Genomic DNA, 22389 nt, shown 5'->3' with positions numbered 1-22389 from the left:
CTGTACAGTAGGTCTAGGCGTAAATGAAACCAGGACTATGGAAAGCACTTATGATAATGATCTTAGGTGTTAGGCTACTGTAAAACTGAAACAATCATTAAACATGACGACAATCACTTTCAGTAATAGTCACAGCAATTTGGACCAACCACAGCATGCTCTGAACACGCACTTACTAAAATTTGAGATTTTTGAAAATATGGCTGAATATATAAAAGCAACATATGAAGAGATTCCTCAGTGATGTTTTGAGAGAGCAGGGCTACAGTCAAGACAAATAAGCCAGAGTGTCAGATAGGATTAATACTACAGAGTTGAAGTGACTGCCACAGATGCACAGCATCAGATTTAAAGCCTAGGGGAGAGCTGGGGCATCTGGGAAAGTGGAGGGTGTGACGCAGGGTGACAGCAGTAGAAGATAACAGGGGCCACATCCTTGACCATGTGTGGGGGGGTCCCAGCACGGGCTGCGGGGCCTTCTGTCCACACACACACACTTTCCATTATAGATATTGCTGTGGTAAGCAATCGAGCCAACTAGGTCTTGTTGAGCGAGTCACCTCTGAATCTGATTACTGCGAGTTTATAAGACAAGCCGCTCGAGACACTGCAGCAGCATCTTCCTCCATGCGCGCCTCTGTCCTCCCTGCCACAGCCTGTGCTTCAAGAGTTGACACAGTTCCAGCATGGCAGTCCTTCAAAAAGGCAAGGCAGCAGAAAACTCCCTCACAGCTTTATGCATTATTCCTCTTCATCTCTCAATCTGCTGCATTAGGAGAATGAGGGGGCGAGGGAGAAAAGGTCAGGGGTAACAGGCAGCAGAACGAGAATCAGAATGCACAATAGCCTAATTCAGCTGCAACATTTAGGAAAAAACATGCAGCTCTTACGACACGCAGAAGCTGCAGAGAGTTGTGACTCTTCGATCAGGACAACCTTCTCTCTCTGTCTGCACTGCAGTGCTTAGCCTATCATTTCATAATCCGCTATCTCTCCGTACTCTGCCGTTCCTGGTCTACTTGATGTGACGGTTTAAACTTTGTGCTTCATGCGGGAGATAAGGGAAATGGGAGTCAGAATTAAGCAGAAGGGAGAGGATGTATCTTCCTTCCAAGTCCTCGCACTGCTTGGATGAAATCACTCAGTAACAAAAAGGCTACAATCACAGACTAGAGATTTCACAACTTGGACCCATGTCTATAAATATTACAGTAAATCGACGCTGTCCTAAATCCTATCTTGTGGTCTGTATCACACCAAAACACTGGAATAATTCAACGACTGGGTATACTGAAACATTCACAGAATAGCGAAAATATATGGCCAACTTGTATGGGAATTATGCAAACCAATCCTTCATCAAACCAAATCTCAGGAGGGAAACAAAAAAGGAAAGAGCTAGCGAATCAAAATGTGGGAAAATTACGCTAATTGGCTTCCTCAAACAATGGACACTAAAGAAATGGCTTTATGGCGTCTAATCTGTCATATGCAGAAGAAAGAGCTCAGTGAAGCAGGGGAGCGGGTAAATGGAGGAAGAGTGTGAGTTTCCCAGAAGTGTTAAGTTAACTAGTTCCAGGCTGATTCCCAGACCACCCTGGTACACTTCTCAACCATGGACTCTCTGCTCCCCATGGGCAGACTGGTGTTTCAGCCTCAGAAGTTACTGTCACAGTGTCCTCGCTGTGTGAAAGGCTGTCTTGTTGGAATTATACCACTTTAAAGCGCACTTCCCCTTTTCACCTGGATTCCTCACAGATGTCAGCCGTTCAATATTCTGGGGCAGGTAAGCTGATACCTGCTCAGGTGACTCTGGTGTGTTTTCTCTCAGGAAACAGGCTAATGTGACGCTAGTATTATGTGGCATTAGGGGACTGTGCAGTATAACACTAAGGCCTTTCCTTTTTTCCATAACAAATGCTCAGTCCTATGGAGTTATTACACAGATAAACAGCTTTCTGTGATGGGTGTTTTGCCAGAGCAATTCACAAGCCTATTTTTAACCACTCTGGTTTAATTTTATAATTAATTCTTCTTAAAGCAGACAGAAGTTCAAAACATTGGCGTTGCATGTCCTTGGCTATCCCTTATGTGACTGTCTGCTTACATAACTAGCAGAGACCCTCCCACAGAGTAAACACAAAGCCTGTGGTGGCCGCAGAGAAAGCCTGCCCAGGTTTCTGTTGACATACACAGCAAAGTCAGGCTACCCAGAGCATTACCTCATTTTCCCACCATCATAACACCGCCGCAAAGTCTAGCAATAGGGAGATTTGCTGTGGTCTAAGCCAGACAATGGACAGCTTAAGATGTGCGTGGTCAAAGAACCCACAACTAAATATGCCATCCGGGCACACAATTTATTTTATCGGCTTGAAAATCTACATATCAAGCAATTCTTGCCATGGGAGAAGAATGAGGAAATGATTTCTGAGAGTTTGTCTACCTCTGCAACATTTGAAATCCAAAATATTGATGAAACTCTGCCCATATAAACTTACTAACGGAACAAAAAAAAAAGTTTTTGTCAAATGTTGCCAAAATAGTCTAATGAATATAATTTATCTTTAAAAACAGTACACCAGAGTGACATATGGAGTAATAAACCAGCAGGGAAGGCTAAACAAAATGTGGCATCAATCAGCGTCAGCAGAACAAAGACTGGTTTGACTGGAGATAAGGGTGAAGCAGGGTGAGAGTTGCACCTTGTAATGGTTCAATAAAGGGCGAGCATCCCTTATCAGGGTGCTGCCACAGCACAGGCAAACACAATGTGCTCTCCCACGACACGACATGCCGTAAAAAGACTCCCTGGAACTCATTGTGTTCAGGAAACAGTGACCCCCCTATTTACCATCCCAGCCAGCAATTATGGCACTACTACATTCACTCCCCACACGCCCCTCGCCTGTACAAGCAGGGTCATGGGATATTTGTACAGGCTCAGACAATGCATCACGTCAGACATGGCTATATAGAGACCATTTTCTGCTGATCAGGCTGACAGCACAGACATGTTAAAGAGCCTGGCTATATCTCACTCAAACACACGCACACATATATACTTGGGCGAGGGGAGAAAAGGCCAAGGTCTTGTGTGAGAGAGAGAGATCTCATAGGAAAACATGTCAGGGTGCCAATTTATATTGATGTCCATGAGAATGAAGCGTGGTGATAACAAATGACTGTGTGAGAATAGCAGAGCTAGGTCACGCAACAGACGGGAGTCATCGCTCTGTCTCCACGGTTAAGATGATTAATTCACTGATCCAGCTGTTTTACTGGAAGGGGAGGTCTGAGAGCAAAAGAGAGGCACTGGCAGACACTGAGCACACTTGCGCACAAAATGAAGCGTTCTTTCAATTTGTCACGATGAACACTATCATTAACAAAGTGTAACTTAGCATTGTAGCCTATACCACTTAACACAATTCTTCAACAAAAAATACAAGATCCAAAATTAACCAGAGATGAAACACAAAAATATCATGGTGTTGCAAACATTAACGCTGTCCCTTCTTCTATGAATTTAACAATCTCCTCGGGTAAATCAATCCCAGCCTTATGAAATCAGCTGGGTTGAACACTAACCAGTTACCCCTCCAGCCCCTCTCTACTTAATTTCACTTCACAGGCTGCTTTGGACTTTGCTCTGCCGCCAGCAGGCTAAGTCCCTAAGAAGGAAGAAGACTGCATTTTTCAAAACCATCCACCTGTCACTACCATAATTTGCTGGGATGATTCCTCTACAGTACGCACGCACACACACACACACACACACACAAACCACTGTTCTCTCTACACACATCAAGAAGTGCTGAGAGATGGAGCCTAGCACTGCAGTAAAAGCAATGGACCTCTGATGATGATGATGGCATGGCAGCAGTCCAGAGCCAAGGCTTAGCGTAGTGCCAGCCTGACTTGACAGGTAGCTTGTTATGGGGTCTTAGCAGGCTGGATGGGTACATATTATACAGCCCACAACTGAATAGATGGAGTGACTGAGTGCATGAGTAATTAAGATAATGACAAGCTTGTCAGACGCTCGTTAATTGTCTTGATATAAGCCATGCATAGATATCATGTATAAGACAGTCTAGAAAACAGGCATTTTGCTGAAGAAAATGTGGAATGACTGGTTTCACGATTTAAATGCAAGTTAACTGTGTATGCACTGAATGACCCACGCAGCAAATAAATGACATGTACACGCATTTCAGAAGACAGTCGGGACTGCAGTCGAGGTGGGAAACGGCACAAAGTAGCAACTGCATCAACTTGCCACGTTAATTTAAATGTCCAGGTACAATATTAGCAATGTTGCGGGCTGTGTACGCTCTTATGTGTCGAAAGACAGAAAGCAGTAACAGTTAGGCTGTGGAGCAAAGTCATAACTTGTTAGTGAAATAAACATAAACTCACCGGCATCATTTTAGCTTCGTACCGCATTTAGCTAACCAACAGAGCATGAATCCCACTGGTAGTTTCGACGAAAGCGATGGGACTGCGATCACTTTAATCCCGTAGCCTAAACCCACGATGGGCAAGGCGACTTTCTCCTGCTTCGGGGTCCTGTCCTGCATTTAAAACACAGTACACCGTTGTTGGCCGAATTCAGCCAAAATAAAAAAAAACAAAAAAAAACACTATAGCTGATTGTATTTTCTGCCGTGGACCTGTTGCAACAAATAACGAGGCCTTCGCGACAAAGTTTCCGTTGTAGTTGTTTGAGCATCGCTTGGAAGTTTGTAGCCTCACTGTGACAGCGATGCATTTATTAAACAAGTCATATTATGGTCGGACACTACAAATGACAAAACAAACAAACAAACAAACACAACTATCCGGTAATTATTGTAAATTATGTAGGTTATACTTGCCCGAGGACGCGTCGTTGTTCAGTCCGAAACCCCGTTGACAGTGTTGCTCGGTAGGTTGCAGCCTATCCCAGAGTGACGTAGTGAGAGGAAACTCATTCCACATTGGAATTTAAGCCCCGCCTCCCTTATGGATCTAGGAAAACACCCCCGCCGGACTTGTCTGTTATGAAAGTTGTCCCTTTTACTCTGTGCGAAACCCTTTTTGAAATAACAATTCTAATTTTCACACAAGTGTGCCTCACTTCAAGATAAGTGAGTTGGTCAACAACATCAGTGACTATTCTAAGGGAAATGGGCGAGGAAAGGGGAGATAGGGACGTTGGCTAAATCAGAGAGTAGGTGAAGTAAGAGCTCTCACTCTGCCCACAAAGTATTGGCATTAAATGAAAAGTTGAGAGATACACCCTATTATTGTACCTATCCCCGTTAAAACAGCTGGGGATATTTCGGCAAAATTGCACACACAGACTGACAATATTGTTAACACTCAGAGCTAAAATTGACGTTTTTGCCATGAGTAGTATTCGAGAAAACATGTCGCCTCGTTTTTCAGGAGAAGAGTGCATGTGTGAAGGTTAGGCCACTGCCACACTGATCCGTTGTGTCTGTCCGTCTCCGTTAATTTCAGTTCATTTTCAATAAGAGCTGTCCGTTGTCCGGGCAGCGCTGATGACACGTCCCTTTCCGTCAGATTTCCGTCCGTTTTGACGGCCAGAAAGTTCAACCCAGCTGAACTTTTTCTTGACGGACGGATTCCTCCCCGCAAATCAGAGGCGTTTTTTAAATAGCGTTGACGTTCCAAAACAGCCCAACGGACAGAAATCTATCCGTTAGTAATTCTGTCCGTTTTCTGGCGGATCAGTGTGGCCGCGGCCATTTACTTTCGCGGACCGGAGGGGGCACCTTTACTACTGAGTGATCCCTCTTTTTAAACATAGATTATCTTAAACTAGAGGCGGTGGGGACTCCAACTCCCAGACTCCTCGTCAACGGCGAGCGAAAGGTTCCAGCAAGCAGGCGGCACGAGATGTGCTTGTGCACGTTGGTGGTTTTCAAGGCGCACGCAGTCCACTGTCCTGCAGGTGTTTTGCATAAGGGTGACACTCGCTTTCGTCTTATTATACTCACAGACGCTACCTGAAATCATGGCGGAACAGGTGGCTGCCATGTGTGAGCAGCTTATCAAAGCTGTGAATGTGATGATGGATGCAGAAACAAGCCAAATATACCGACTGGAGGCCCTAAAGGTATCATCGTGATGCTGGAGATGCTAGCTAGCTAATACTAGCTAACTGATATTTGCAGTTAGTGGAATGTTGTTTTGAACCTAGGAGCTAGTGTTTATTTAGCTCAAATAGAAAATCCAGTTTCATCAGTAGCGTTACTACCAATAGAACCGCATATACAGTTGATTCACTAGTAGCTAAATTAGCAATGTTGACAGCCCGGTGCTTAGCAAGCTAGCATGCCGTGATTATCACCACATCCATTGCGGACTGTCAGATCATTCATTCATGGGGCTCACAATAACTGTTTTAGTACTGATAGCTCTGTGGAGATTTTATGGAAGACGACTAAGGAAGGCCAGTTATGTTACAAAGGGAAATGTTGCACCTAAATATGTGATAGTTGGCAACTTAGCCTTATGCTCCATGCCATGCAGTTATGTTAAATGCTGTTCGGGTAGCTGCTACTGCAAACTATTCCCACGACATTTGTAATATAACATTTCATGTAACATAAACTTCAATTATAATGTCATTGATCAAATGTTGTACCATTTAGCTTACTGTCTATACATTGACAAGTTCTTTTTATTACAACAGTTTTGTGAAGAGTTCAAAGAGACCTGCTCTTTTTGTGTCCCGTGTGGCTTACGATTAGCTGAGAAATCCCAGACAGCTGTAGTGAGGCACTTTGGTCTGCAAATCCTGGAACACGTTGTCAAGTGAGTATAGTTCATACATGTTAAAGTATAACGTGTTTACATGGTAACAGCCGCATATGCTTCAGAAGTTGAAAGAATGGTGTTCTTCTCTTCTCTCTGAGAGCAGGTTCAGATGGAACAACATGCCACAGCAAGAGAAAGTCCAGTTGAAGGACTGTGCTATGCAGCTGTTGAATGTAAGTCTGACAGGGTAATAGAGAGGCTGTTATCAATGTACCAGACCTGACATGCAAATGAACCATGTGCCACATGTTAGAAAAACGTAAGTCTTCCTGAATGTTAGAACAGTAGACACCTTTCTGATACCTGTTTTGAATCTTATCAGGGAACTCATCCTATCCTGGAGGAGGAGAGCCACATCAAAGACGTCCTGTCACGTATTATAGTGGAGATGATAAAGCGAGAATGGCCTCAACACTGGCCAGATATGCTGGAAGAGATGGAGACTCTCACCAGCCTAGGGGTGAGTGATCTAGCTAGCGCTACATACCAGTCATTTCCTTGCTGCGTTGCATGAAATTTGAATACAATGATGTAATCACTCACATGCAAATGAGGACCAATCATGGATGTGTCATATTCATATCCACGTGGCTTCGTCATATTCTACCACATCGGCAGATGGATTAGCAACACAGGTCAGGGGTCTTACAAAAGGCTTCATTTCAAAAGGCTTTTGAAATTGTTTGTTTTTATTTTTATTTTTTCCTACTAGTCAACACTGAGCTTTGCCACTGGTAGATCATATCACGTTTCAAGAACTGTGAACTTAAATAACTTCTTTCCAATTTCCAAGTCCCACTTGATAATTTCATCTGTCCACAATATGAGCCGGGTCATTCAAAACAGGTTTTCAACAAAAAAAATTGCATTTCAACGTAGACAGTGACAAATATTCATACATGACATTTCCCTTTTATGTTCAGAAGTAGTCAAAGACTCTGATTAGCTATATTGTGCAGGAAACTTGACTGATGTATCTGGAGAAAGTAATACTGAAATTAGATTTCCTCTCCCAGGAGGCTCAGACGGAGCTGGTGATGTTGATCCTGCTGCGGCTGGTAGAGGATGTGATCACCTTCCAGACACTGCCCACCCAGAGACGCAGAGACATCCAGCAGACCCTCACCCAAAACATGGACAGCATCTTCAGCTTCATGCTGGCCATCCTGCAGCTCAATGTCGACGACTACCGCAAACTGGTCAGTGGGGTCTTAAGCTCGACCTGCACTGTTGGCTTCTTTTATTGACTTTTGGTGAAATAAGGAGCAGTGTAGAGAGCGATGAGATATTTCTCTTCATTTTAACTTCGCTGTCATGTATTGCCACCTAGGGGCAATACTTTGTCATAAGTGTTATTTCAAAAAGTATAAATCAAATGATGTTTCCAATTTTTTTTCCTGATTTTGTTTTTCTCATTCAGAACAGCATACCCGGACAGGAATTGCAGGTGAGAAAACATCACTGGTTCTCTGCTCTGAAATATACCTCTTATCGGCGTGCCTATTGATTTTATAACTGGTGTCATCTGACTGTTTTTGTCACTCTTCTCACCTTCCTCCCTTCCCTTCCTTGTCTCCTTTTTTTCATTTGCTCTATCCTCCTCTCTCAACATACAGGCCAAAGCTCATTGTCGAGTCGCTGTGGCAACTCTAAACACACTTGCAGGCTACATAGACTGGGTGGCCCTTGCGCACATTACCAATGACAACTGTCGCCTGCTGGAGATGTTGTGTCTGCTGCTGAGCGAGTCAGAGCTGCAGCTGGAGGCGGTGGAGTGCCTGCTCATCGCCATCAGCCGGAAGGTGGGTCACAGTGCAACACGTGTTGAAAAAAGGTTCATACAGAGGCCACATTTCATCTTTAGAGTATGAAACTACCCGTCATTGATTGTAGAACAATTGTAGAAGCTATGCAAAAGTGTGGGGGAAGTTTCGAGCCTGTGGATACTTGTCTAGTACTTTTTTGTCTTAGAGGTGACATTACAAAGCATGTGTAAGCACTTGTTGTGTCATCCTGCCACAGGGCAAGCTGGAGGACAGGAAGCCATTCATGCTGCTGTTTGATGATGTGGCCATCCACTACATCCTTTCTGCAGCTCAGTGAGTACAGCTGCTGTAGTCTGTGTATCATCCCTCATTATACCCATTATGTGTTGTTGACTGGCATGTGTCTGTTGTTGCAGGTCAGCAGATGGAGCGGCGATATGTAACAAATCCTCTCAAACACAGTAAGTAACGTCACACACTTACACATTGTGCATCACACACTGACAGAGGTTGGACAGACATAGAAATGGGCTTATTCAGTGTAGCCAATACATCTGGCTGTGTTCAAAGACTTGTGTGTATGCTTCAGACCAGTGGAGGTGGTGGGAGTGGTTGAGCGACGCTACATCTTCCTGAAGAGGCTCTGTCAGGTCCTGTGCGCCCTGGGAAGCCAACTCTGCTCATTAGTGGTGAGTCTACTCTGATTTCGCCACACATTGATTCCTTTATTGACGCAATCTTTTTTACGGGCTTGATATGTACAGTGAGAGAGCCGTTTACCACAAAAGTTCCTATCCATGATTGTACTGATCAGTGGAAAATGTTACGTTCTGTCCACAGGGTTCAGATGTAGAGGTTGATGTACCTGCAAACCTCAGCAAGTACATGGAAGCCTTCTTAGCCTTCACTACACACCCCAGTCAGGTGAGACAAAAATTTGAAAGGTTTTACCTGATGTTTCACCCATAATGCCCCTTGCAAAACAGTGCATTTGATTGAATAAAATCAGAATATGAATCCCAAAGCTGTTTGTTTAGTGTCTCCTCTAATTGTCCCTCTCTTCTCCAGTTTTTAAAGTCCTCCACTCAGGGCAGTTGGGGAGCTTTGTTCAGACATGAGATTCTGTCGAAGGACTCAGTAGTTCAGGAGATGGCCATCAAGTACCTCAGAACAACCATGACCAACCTAGTCAAGGTACTGAGACGGTGGTATCAGTAGTGCCATACCCAGTGCACATGGCAGCCAAAAGGTTTGTTAATATCAGTTTTGTCTTCTCTCCAGGCTGGGTTTCCATCCAGAAATGATAATCCGAGCTGTGAGTACTCCCGTGTGGACTTTGACAGCGACGAGGACTTCAACTCATTCTTTCACTGTAAGTATTATAGATTTAGTTTCCACTTCAATTACTACTGATGCTGTGTGTTATGTTTTTTCTTTCATGATCTTTTCTGATGCTCCCCAGCTTTCCGAGCGCAGCAGGGAGAGGTGGTGAGGAACGCGTGTCGCATTGCTCCTCTGGAGGCCTTCAAGATAGCAGCAGAATGGTTACAGTATCAGATCGCCAGACCCATCGACACTGGGAACACCACATGTAAGTGTGGTTTGTCCTCACTTTTGACAACTTGATGTGGTGTCAGAGAGGGAAATTGATAACCCTGTATGATTCTTTCTGTCTGTTTGCGGAGGATGTGGTTAGTCTCACTAGCAAAATATGCAGCAGTATGAAACTGATTTGGGGCTGGGGGGCGGTAGTCCCAGTTGGTTAGATTATATAGAGCAAATCTCTCAGCCCAGTCGGCTAGAACAGACTATCATTGATAGTGAAGTAGGAGTCGTGTATGTGGGAGCAAAAAGAGTTTTTTTCCTCTCAGATGACAACTCAAATTAAGAGCTTGCTCATAGCCAGCAGAAAAAATAAGTTTTCTTAAGATTTATACATCTTGATGTCTGTGAATTCTCACACACAGCAAATCGATCTTCTCATCCTCTCCTTAACTTCTCTGTCTCTATTCCTTGCTAGCTAAGACGGCCGAGGGTATGTGCTCCATCCTGTCCCCGTCAGCGGTCCAGTGGGACGCCATGACAGTCTTCACAGAGTGTGTGTTCGGACAGACCTTCAAAAATCTGGAGGAGGAGGTATCAGGCACACTGTTAAGAAACAATACGAACCTGCTTAAATGATAGATGATGATGATGATGATGATGATGATGATGATGACAATTCTGATACGAAGGTTTGCCCACTCCTTTTGCCTCTTCCTCTGTAGAAGTTGCCCATAGATCAGGGCATGGAGCTCCTGCAGGCCGTGCTGAACTACGACACCAAAGACCCACTCATCCTGTCCTGTGTCCTCACCAACGTCTCTGCCCTCTTCCCCTTTGTCATACACAGACCTCACTTCCTGCCCCAGGTCCTCTTCAAGGTCAGCTCAGCCATTCTTACTGTACATTATTTGTGTGTGTGTGTGTACCATACATACTGTGTATATATACATATATGGTTTGGAAACGGAAACGCGTAACAATATATGAATAGTGCCGACTATCGGGCCTCTTTAGAACTCTGTTAGCTGCCTGATGCTTCTTTGAAATCTCAAATATAAAAGTGGTGACTGTCAAATCCCTAAGCTGACATATACATTACATTCAATTTAAAGTCCCAAATGGCATTTTGAGAGCATCTTGTTTCCTTTAATGTGATGTATTTCTTGCTGAAACAGGATATTGGGGCGGGATATAACGGGAGTTGATCATTCAAAAGTGTAAACCAATGGGATATCAGTTAGGGAGAGAAAGAAAGTTTTATTTGGTGGGAGGGGCAGGATCTGTGATGGTATTATCGGTTGGAATGTTTATTCACACCTACTGCTACACCATGTGGTAATCATTTAAGACATGTTGATTTCCAGAAAGTAAAAGTATTGGAATTTTATAATTCTTTGGCATCTATTGTTAAATAGGTGTTTAATATGACATGGATTAGCTAACAAGGTGAAAAAGTCATTTTTTGACACTCCTGTGTACCTACCTTTGTAATTGTGATTTATTTACCTAAAAGTCTTTTGTCATTTTAGCTTTCTAGTGTATGGATCTTTGTACGTGGATGTTTATCTATATTTGCATTGTATTGAACTACCCATATTCTTTTGGCCCTACAGCTGTTTGCTGCCATCACATTTGAGGTTGTCCAAGACAGCAAGGTGAGTTGTTTTTTCAAACACAAACATCAGGACTTCACTCACTACAACATCCAAGACCAAGAAATTAATCTTCCAGTTGACGTCTACAGGCGCCTCGGAGCCGAGCTGTAAAGAATGTGAGGAGACATGCCTGCTCTTCCATCATCAAGATGTGCCGGGATTACCCACAATTCGTTTTGGTAAGTAAATATCCTTGTGTTACAGTTGAAGCAAATCAGTACCCAGCCTCCTTTTTGATTCCAGCTGTTTTCGGGTGATGGAACAAGAACACATACATGGATGAAGTAAAGGCATGGATAAAAGAGTGTGTTTGCTAATATGATTTACTTTGTTCACATTTTCCTCCCCAGCCGTGTTTTGACATGGTCTACAGCCATGTGAAGAAGCTGTTCTCCAACGAGGCCACGTTGACCCAGATGGAGAAATGTGCCCTGATGGAGGCCCTGGTGCTGATCAGTAACCAGTTCAAAGACTTTGCCAAGCAGAAGGCCTTCCTAGAGGAGCTCATGGCCTCGGTGGTCGCACAGTGGACTTCAGATGAAATGAGGCAGTGCGTTTCTTTTCTCTCTCACACTGTACTTAACTTCATGTTGTTACTGAGACGTGACTGTTGTCTCTTTCTCCATGTGTTTCAGTGTGCTGTGGGACCCTGCACTGTTCCTGTCATTTGTTGGTGCTGATCAGGTGGTCAGTGAGCAAAGCAAAGATACAGACACAGCGGGCATTAATAGGGCACGGGTAAGGGTGTGTGTGTGTGTGTGAACTGAGTTAGTGTCTGTATGAGTGCTCCAGGGATTGAAGTTTTCTGTCATGATGACAGATTTCCATCATTTGGATGTCAGGAAGGCAGTATAATATGAGATCAGTGTAGACCTGCAAGAAAAATTATGATATAGTGCGTGTAAGAGAAATGGTCAAAAACACACAGGCTGAATGCGCCTGCATTGCCCAACTGCCTATCCTGTTTAATTTGCAGCTTGTTCAGGTGGGTGGAGCACTTTCCTGCCTGCTGTCACCTCCAACAAACCTAGTGATAGTCTACATATTTAACTTTATACAAAATACTGTATATTGTAAGAGCAATCTATTCTCAAATATTATCTTTTGGCCTCGTTTTATGTAGACTATTGTGCCTACATAAAATATACTGTAGGTCAAGTCAACCTTGATTGTAGGAGACACAATCCCACACATCAAATTCACTTTTGCACTTGGTCCATTTCCAATCCAACAATCTCTCAAAAAAGCATATGCGAAAACATAAGTAGAACTCATGATCTTACAACATGCTTTAAACTTATTCTGTTTTTAGCATTGTGTGATAGATAGTAATTTGGCACTTTTTAGTTGCCAGAGATATGTAAAGTTGCCCAATACTCTTGAACATGAGTGCATTGCCACTTATGGATGTTGCCCATACTTTCCAGTTTGATTTGACTAGTCACACTGTACTGATAATTGACAAGGACGATTCCCATAAAATCCTAATGATTGAGGCTGTTTGACATAAAAGTGGAGCTTAATTTACCCAACAAAAAGTTTTGCTCACAAGATTTTTGTTTTGTTTTGCTTTAACCCCTGGAGGTCACATGTCCTCCACTCTGAGCCACAATCATCTCGTTGCCCTTGTAGTTTATGTTTTGTGCATAAGAAATGGGTTGTGGTAAACTATGACAATGTAACTTTTATTGAACTGTTCTTTTATCCCTCTTGTGCGGCTCTGTCCAGTTGAGTTTCTGTGTGTACACCATCTTGGGGGTGGTGAAGAGGGCTCGCTGGCCTGCAGACCTGGAGGAGGCCAAGGCTGGGGGCTTTGTGGTGGGCTACGCCCAAACTGGATCCCCCATCTACAGAAACCCGTGCACCGCTCAGGTCCTTGTCCTGCTGCCCAACCTGCTGGCTCTTATCAGGTAGTCCTGCCATGTCCCACCACATTCTGTATGTCTATATGTGTGCATAGCTCTGTTTCTATTATTATTATATTGAAGGTCACCAGCCTCTCTCTTCTCTGTTTCTCTACTCTCACTGAAGAACTCAAAACAGTCTGTTCCTGCCGGAGAACATGGCTCGTCTGAGTGAGACTTTCTCCAGGGCCGGCGAGTTGATGGATGCAGAAAAGAACTTGGTTCTTGGTGAGAGGGGCTTTCTTTGCCGGTGGTTCAGCTCATTTTTGATGTTGATTCTTTGGCGGTTTTGCTTTATTGATTTTTTGCCCATAGTGAGCCATCATCTGAAGAGGTTATCGTGGTGAAACCTGCTCAATGCCATGCTTTCTCTAGGTCTTCCTCAGCCTCTGCTGGATGTTTATGACTCTCCTCTGTATAAAACCAACCTGGATCGCATGCAAGGATTTTTCTGCACATTATATGACAACTGGTGAGAAGTGTGTAGTAGCAGTAGGATCTTTTTTTCCCAACTTTGATTTTTTCTGTATGCCCCTTCCCTCTACAAATCATCATTTTAATGATATAAAAATGTATACTGTCTCTGTGTGCTTCTATTATCTGTCCCTTACACACTGTCACAGATTTAATTATGCCCCCTCTACTGCTCTCTCTCTCTCTGTAGTTTCCATATCCTGGGAAATGCAGGTCTGTCCCTGCAGCAGGACTTCTACACCATCGAGGGGTTGGCTGAACAAATAGTTGGCGCTGCCTTTGTCAACCTCGACCATGTGCCTGACCACAGAGTTCGCCCTATAATTCATATCCTTATTTTCTTTTTCCTCCGTTTGATCCACCAATCCTCACTATTTCCATAGTTGATTCAGTGGTTTGGTGACATACCCTTGGGTACATGGAAACAGCAGTAGCTGTATCTGAGTTTAATTAACAACAAAGTTGAACTATTGCTGTATTTGACATCATTTTTCCTTAACCTGTGCACGGGTGTTTCTGAAGCAGCTGGTGCTATCGTGTCCTCAGGAGTACTACGACAGTCTGCTCTGCCCCCTGCTGGGCCCTCTGTTCGCCTACATGCTGCAGGTCAGGATCTCCACACTCCCCGCTGTGTAACATTATGATTATAGTGTCACAAACGGCGAGATTAATCAGCCAGCGCTCTTATAATGAGTCTCAGTTGTTTTGATGCCAGTGGTTATAGCTTTGTTTCTCCTTCATATCTCAGAGACTCAATGCTAAGTGGCAGGTCATCAACCAGAGGAGCTCTAATAAGTAAGTTAGTATGTGCTTGTGTGTGTCTGTACATGCTCTTTTATGTGAATGAATGGATATATCCATATGAATTAGAATTGCAGTAATTTGACTTGGCAATGGGTCTGCTTTATAAAACTGATAGTCCCTTTAGGTTCTTAGTTGGGATTGGCTGTGATCGAGTCATTCAAAGCTGTCATAAAACACACACTAAATGAACACCTATTACCACATAGCCTTTAAATATTTATGCCCTAACCAAAAATCACCACTCGTACTAGAATTACTTTTTCCTCCCTGAAGAATAACATTTAATTACCATTTATTGATTGAAAATAAAAGATGTATTGAACATTTGTGTTCCATGGTATGTTACTGGTATGGCCTCTGGTGGCTTATCGATTAATTGTTTGGTGGCTCTCTGTGTCTAAGCTGAATACTGGGTATGTGAATGTGATGGCACTGGTGAACTGTCCACCTCTTTGTGTTCAGTGGTGAGGACGAGGAGGAGGTGGTGTGTGAGGAGAGCCAGGTGACGCAGGAGATGTTGGAGGAGCAGCTGGTGCGCCTGGTCACCAGAGAGGTGCTGGATCTTCTCAGTAAGTTTCAGTAACTCTATTGTACCTCCCCCTCCTTCAATAACCTTACCCAGAACATTTTCAAACACACTCAGCAAGCAGTCGTTGCGTTATAAGGCGTTAAAGAAGAACTGAAAAACTGATAATGTACAAAGCTGTTGTAAAATATCTGATAAACACGTAGCCATGATTGCATAACTGTTAATTTAAACATTAATTTTCTGCCCAAAACACAGTACTTAAAACTGAGGAATTGAAGTAAATTTCAATTAATTTGGGGGTTGGACGATGGCGGAATGGTAAGTTAGTTTCTAGCATTGCAGTAATTACAATGTGCCACTTAGCAACCACAGCTACTGTTCAAGAACTATATTGCTTGGTGGTAGAAAAACATTTAATTATTATTTATTAAAGACTTATATTAAAAAATTGCCTTCTTTTTTATTACAGTGGTGTGTTACTTTATGAAGGCAATATAATATACTTAGCATCATGCCTAAAGTCTCTTAGCTATTCTAAAATCACGGCCTCTTGTGGCCTCTAGTGGCTTATTGCTTAACAAGTACAGATCCTGTTCAGTCCCACAGTGTATTGGTTTTGCTAGCTACAGTAGCTAAAAACCATTTCAAATCTCATGGCAAAAGTCCAGCCATAATCTCAGACAGGGTTATGAATTGTTATCAAAAAGTCCTACCTTTAGATAAGATGGGAATTTCCAATTTCTTCTTTTTCTTGGATGATAACCTGAGTTGTCAAAGATAAGGTAGATGAGTTGTGAAATTTTGCAGGTAACGTGTGAAGATTCATAGTTATGGTTAAATTTTGCAACTTTTGCTTCCTTTTTATTAAGTAGATATTGCTCAATCAACAACATACAGACTGTTGAAAAATGATTTTGCCGTACACTGTGATGAAGCCCAGAGGTATAGAGGAGTGAAGTGTCTCACACCTCACTGACTGGCCTGAATTTGCCTCTTGCTGCCCCGGGCACCATGGCAACAACATCATGGGGAAAAACTCATCCCTGTCTATCAAATCAGGCACAAGCTTCAAAATGTGAAAGTAGTGATAAGGTCACTGAAGGGGACGTTGAAACGACTCCCTTTATCCTCCTCCTGTCCTGCTAGAATAGAAGTGTGGGATTCTGGCTGTTTTCTCAACTCTAAAATCCTTTAACCCCACTGTGCACTCCCAAACTAAAATAATCCCCCTGAGACATTTGGCCTATGGGGGTGATATTTCTCCATTACTGTATTGACCAGGTACTGAAAACGCTAAAAGGTAAGAGGTGTGGCATTTTAAGAATATAGCACACAACTGCCTAATCAGCGTTTATTCTAAGCCCCTGTGGGAACCAGGGAGTTGAGTTATGGAGCGGTTGGTTGTAATATTGCTCTTCTCCCTTCTAGCTGTGAGCTGTATTTCCAGAAAAGTGCCTGAACCAGCAGGGAATAAGGAAGAAGTGGAGGGTAAGAGTCAAGTGAGAAAATCTGAATCTAATAGGTTGCTTTTATTTCTCTGTTGTAAGTTTGTTTTTTTCTGATGACGGGTGTTTCATGGTTTCGTATGGAAATGTGTGCTTGTAGAGGAAGACATGATGACAGACTCGGGCCAGTCGGCGTCTCCCTCCCAGCCCACGGACGAGCTGACTGAGCTGGGGAAATGTCTAGTGAAACACGAGGTTAGCCTCAGACGCACCGCATTACTTCCACAGAGGACGGCATAATCAGATGTTCATCTCATCACAGGCTGTATACTTATTCCAGTTTTCTGTGTCTGACTGTGTTTTCATGCCCAGAACATCTACACAAACCTGTTGACCATCTCCTTCACCTCTCTGTCGTGGAAGGACACGACTAACTGTCACCGCACCGCGTCCATGGTCTGCTGGAGCCTGCTGCGACAGGTACAATACAACAATCCCAGAACAAGCCTGTGTCTTTCTTTCTACCACAAGTACCCTCCCATCTGGCTCACACAGCTCTAGTTTACGCTGTCTTTTGAACCAAAGTTACCCTTAAAATGATTTTGTACTGACAGTAACTTGATGTAAACAGTTCGTTTTTTATATATTTTCAGTAAGAAATTACTAGAAATGGGTTTTTAATGTCAAATTTTTTAAAATGTTCATGCCCCCAGACCACACTAGATATGATGTGTCTCAAACCTCTTGACCCCTGATGTGTTTGTATCCCTGTTTAATGTTCTATTTTGCATTTCAAGACAATTAATAGACCAGTATAATTCATTATTACTCATTATGATTTCATATTTTTGTCATATTAATAGACTTTGGTATGTCGAGCTTTTTGAATTCTTTGAATGCTGAACCTTGTTAAGCTACATTATTTCAAAAATCCTCTCACATCCGCTCTCTGTGCGTTCAGGTGGTCGGGGGTAACCTTCTCCCTGAGGCGGTCACATGGTTCTACACCAGCGTTCTGAGGGCCCTGCAGATGCACGGGCAGCACGAGGTCTGCAACTGTGCGCTCACGCAGCTGGCCATGCTCATCTACGAAAATCTGGTGAGACTAACAGCAGCCCCCCCACTTACCTTCCATATCTGCTCTTAATTTCTGCCTTGGTTTGGTCCACTCTTCCTCTAAGAGTCTCAGTAGGCATCTAGGACTGGGTGCCTGGATGTTGTTTATTTTTTAGGGTGTAATATAATATATTCTCAGTTTAGTTATGTGGGGAGTTTTGAAAACAATTTCTCAGCATACGTCTGTTAAATCCCATCCTCACCCTGCTTGTGCATGCATCTATCTATCTGTCTGTCCATCCATCTTAGCGGCCCCGCTACATGGAGCTGAGAGCAGTGATGGCCCAGATCCCTAACATCAGTGAGGACTCTCTGAACCATTTTGATCAGAGGCTGCTGGACCCCAACGCCCAGAAGTTCGGGGAAAAGAAGAAGAAAGACTTTTTCAAGAAGCTCATCTCGGGAACTGTGGGGGTAATGCCACATTTTGCCACTAGAGGGCAGTGCTTCTCTAATGTGATCACTGCAGACCGCTCATCAAATATGACCACAGGTTTAGGCCTAATAGTGCAAGTCATTACACACTAGTGTGATTTTGGCTGTGTTTTTTCCGCGCTAGGTGGCAAAAAATGTACAGCAACTCAACAGGCTTGTACAATTTAATGAAATTCCTTCCTTTATGGAAGATGAGAGATTTTGCTCTTTACGATGTTGGATAGCTCGGTGTAACTTCTCGTCTCTCTGTCCCCCTCCACAGAAAGCTCTGTGCCAGCAGTTCAGAAAGGAGGTTCATATCCGGAATCTTCCATCCCTCTTCAAAAAGCCCAAGCCAGAGAAAGATGTGCTGAACAATGAAGCATTGGGTCTGGCTGCTCTCTTCTCCCCATTGCCTGACACCCTGTAGGAGCACATTGCAGCTCTAATGGACTTCATACCGGACCATAGAAGCAGTCATACGTACACACCAGGGTTTCCCCTACCATGCTCCAGCCAGGGCGATGTCGCACTAGCTACCGTATCTGTCAGCACTCCCATTTTTTTTAATTAAAGCATGTCTTATTTTAGCCCTTATTGTGCTCCAGTAATGTCATTACTGCTGTTAATTTCCTGTATTTCACAGCAAATCTCATTCATAAGTAATGAGTCTTTCCACCAGCCATTTGCACTGGTGAGTATCATGCAGCAGATCCTCTTTAAATTGCATTGCGTGTTTCTTCTGCATTCCATTGCGTGTTTCAGTAAAGGAGCCATATGGGCTATGAAAATTTGTACAGAATATTTTCAGACAAATAACGGTCTATCTCTCTAAGAAATTGTGCCAGGGATAAGTTTTAAATAGCAAACTAACTGTCAAGATAACTTTATTATATAGCAGATACTTTATTGAGCCACCAGACTACCTGAAAGAACAATTCTGTATGTCACTTTGCACTGTTGCATTTTTGGTCATTTTTCATTTCAAGGGGCAATATTTACCCATCGCCCAGCATCATGCAAAACTAAGCATACCATAGACTTGAACCAGGGAATCGCATTGAGAACCCAGCTGGCGTCTTAGATATTCAGCATAGAAATTGGAATTTTATGATATTCAAACATAAATAAGGCCAAAGACTATAGTGATAGGAGTAGCCTGTTTGGATACTTTTAAGTGAAGGGGTGTGTTGTGTGTCATTTTAGGTGAGGTTGGGATTTATTGTGCTTGAAAATCTCCCTTATTTTTTATTTTCAGAAGTCAGTGTTGGCAGATACGGCTTTGCAGCGTTAGGCTGGGGAGCATGTTGTGTGGCTACTCTACCGCCATCAGGGCTCTTGTGCCTCAGCCGAAAAAGAAAATTCTCGGGGAAACCCTGGGACACACATTTCACCATTTACCTAAATTTACTGTGACTGGACAAGCTCAAACTCAGTTTTTGATCCTGAAGGATTTCCTAATGGTACCTCAGGTACGACGTCATCCCCTATGAAGAATGGGGTGAAGAAACTCCACACACTATGGAAACATACCATTAAGACAAAGGCAACTGGAATGTGTTCACAAATGGTTGCCATAGATTTACAGTAAATACGAACAACTGTTTGCAGTTGTCTTACAGATGTAGTTGGTAATGGCAATGATGAATTGTTTTTACCACACACGTCTTCATATTTCACCCATAGCACAAACTGTACAGCCTAAGTACTGTTTTGAATTTTTTTTTTTATTCAAATCACATACCATACTACAATTAATCAATTGTGTGCCAAAACACTCAACATATCAGTTATTCGCCTGCATTATCTGTTAAATTGGAGTTTGAAGACCATGACCAGACATGAGTAACAAGACTTAATGCCATATAACTTAAAAAAAAAAAAAAAAAAAAAAAAAGATTGATATGGGTGGACTCAACAGTTAATGTGTAGCCTAAACCAAGTCATTATGTTGTGTTTGAGCTGTTCAGTTGGTGACGACTGTATGGGGTATCCAAATGTTTTTCACACGTGTCTTTTTTTTTTTTTTGCACTGGTATTTCCAGCTATGAAAAAAAAGATGAACCAGCACTACATTCCTTCGTTGTTAAAGGGATAGTTTTGTTTTAGGCATATGTTTGTTGGATGTATGTTCTGATTTTTTGTTTTTTAACCATGTATTGTGTAGGTTCAGCCCCAAATAAATGGGAGTTTCCTTCATTTTGGCTTAGAGTGAGCCCTTCACTTCTTTCCATGCATACAGAGGGGTCTGTATAATAGATTATATTGTATTGAAAATGGATTCATAGCACACCCAGACACATGAGATTAGGACATTTTGTGAAACTTTGGATTTCTTACTAAATTACCTCCATGTCCTTGTGATGAATATTTGTTCACGTGTGACCATGTTTTTTTTAAATGCTCGTTTGGTTCAACACTAAAAAAAATCTCTTGTATAAAGGGGAAAATAGGCTATTTAAAAGTGTAGTGGTGTTTATATTTTGCCGTTTTTGAATAAAAATGATTTGAACGTTAACCAAGACCAAAATTCATTTTTCTATTTTTTTCCTTTTAGGGTAAAGAGGAAAAAAAAACTTTTCACAATCCATTATACATCTCTGAAGCTGACATATTATGCACACAAACATGCAAAATGATGAAAATACGTGCAGGTGTGCAAATGCCGTGGTTCGCGTTGTAGCTACCTAACAACGCCCCTTGGCTGTGGTAAAATCACCGTGTTATGGCCTTGAGTGGCTTATTGATTTCCTAAGTGCGTAACACACCATTGTGATAACAAAAGATACATTTTCAAGGCATGTTTTTAGTTTTGAATCAATAATTAAATTATTCTTCAGCCTAGCTGCTGAATAGCAGCTAAGCAACGTGGTTGCTACGCGACATAAGTAGGCCTGCTGGTATGACTGGTAGCCTAATTTTCAGAGGGCGCATTAGTAGGCTGAATTAACAGTGATGCGGTCACAGGTGTGCGTTTATCGGTAATTTTAAACCGGCTTCGAACGTGACTCAGCCAATTAGAATTGAGGACCGGAACTATCCTACTTCAGAAACGTCTTCTTCGTTAGTTTCGAAGATGACCCTGTTCATTACGTTCTGTATTGTCGCCTGTGCGCTGACCGGGCGCTTTGTTGGCGCTGGTCAAGTGATGACCGGTCAGCCACATGCGGTCTCACAAAACAGCACCGGTGTTTTGAGGGCAGCACGCTTTGCTGTGAGTGAATTTAACAGAGCCAACCTCGAAGACTCGTGTGCCTACAAAATCATCAACATAACATCGGCCAAAATTCAGGTAAAACTTTATTCGACTGTCAGCGTTGTAGTCCTAATAGAGGGACATTTGAATCATGCCTAACAAGAGCACTGTCGTTATTTCGTAGATGGTCGCGGGGATAAACTACATCCTAGAAGTGCAACTGGGACGCACCGTGTGCAAGAAACGGGACACTGCTGACACAGAGCCATGTGTTTTCCAAACTGACTCCAAGGTAGGTGGTTCATGAAGACTTATAACGTTATAGGCTGTACTCCCAGAAAATAAGGTACAGGGTGCTACAACTCTTTCATCTTCTGACGGTGTGCTTATGGCAATGTGGAAAATTGATGTAAAGAGGATGCAATAATTTGCCATTTATTTCAGAAACTTCGGTGCCATTTCATCGTTACTGAAATCCCTTGGGAAGATGCATCTGTACTTTCACAGAAAAAATGTACTTAACTCTTGACTGAAATTATTCTAATTAATTTGGTGGTGGTGGTGTTGCCAAGTAAACAGTTCTTGCCAAGGCGTTTTGCTTTCCAGCTGTGTTGTTTGGTTTGTTTTTGTGTGTGTGTGTGCACTTGCTCACTCTCACGCCTAGTAAGTTAAAATTTCAGTATGCCTGTTCTGTCAAATAGTGCTCCTTG

General features: G+C 42.8%; 2 protein-coding genes across 3 annotated transcripts in view; one reads left to right on the top strand and one right to left on the bottom strand.

Annotated features, from left to right (window-relative positions):
• Positions 1–4944, bottom strand: part of LOC139646657 (apoptosis-stimulating of p53 protein 2-like) — a 33276-nt gene extending 28332 nt beyond the window's left edge. For both annotated transcript variants that reach the window (XM_071522495.1, XM_071522496.1), the window contains exons 1-2: positions 4881–4944; positions 4423–4577 (exon numbers count right to left, since the gene is read on the bottom strand). In XM_071522495.1, coding sequence (XP_071378596.1) covers positions 4423–4449 — 27 coding nt within the window. In that variant the 5' untranslated portion in view covers positions 4450–4577; positions 4881–4944. The remainder of the gene's footprint in view (positions 1–4422; positions 4578–4880) is intronic.
• Positions 4945–5966: 1022 nt separating this feature from the next.
• Positions 5967–20966, top strand: LOC139646684 (exportin-5). The gene is made up of 33 exons (XM_071522497.1): positions 5967–6127; positions 6707–6828; positions 6935–7004; positions 7154–7291; positions 7848–8030; positions 8252–8278; positions 8448–8633; positions 8854–8930; positions 9014–9058; positions 9187–9286; positions 9438–9521; positions 9666–9791; positions 9879–9969; positions 10060–10188; positions 10618–10733; positions 10865–11020; positions 11756–11797; positions 11887–11976; positions 12148–12347; positions 12433–12535; positions 13526–13707; positions 13829–13929; positions 14077–14173; positions 14366–14502; positions 14684–14781; positions 14924–14970; positions 15442–15548; positions 16937–16996; positions 17114–17208; positions 17326–17433; positions 17915–18052; positions 18319–18483; positions 18767–20966. Exons 1-33 carry the CDS (start codon positions 6026–6028, stop codon positions 18911–18913), a joined length of 3669 nt encoding a protein of 1222 aa, XP_071378598.1. The 5' UTR covers positions 5967–6025; the 3' UTR covers positions 18914–20966.
• The last annotated feature ends 1423 nt before the right edge of the window (positions 20967–22389 follow it).

Source organism: Centroberyx affinis, unplaced genomic scaffold (genome assembly GCF_046629955.1).
Source record: "Centroberyx affinis isolate AG114_WGS23_722 - 3 ecotype Tasmania unplaced genomic scaffold, CSIRO-AGI_Caff_v1 ptg000096l_1, whole genome shotgun sequence".
NCBI lineage: Eukaryota > Metazoa > Chordata > Actinopteri > Beryciformes > Berycidae > Centroberyx > Centroberyx affinis.
Note: the sequence above shows the minus strand (reverse complement) of the source record. Positions and strands in the feature narration are given on the sequence as shown.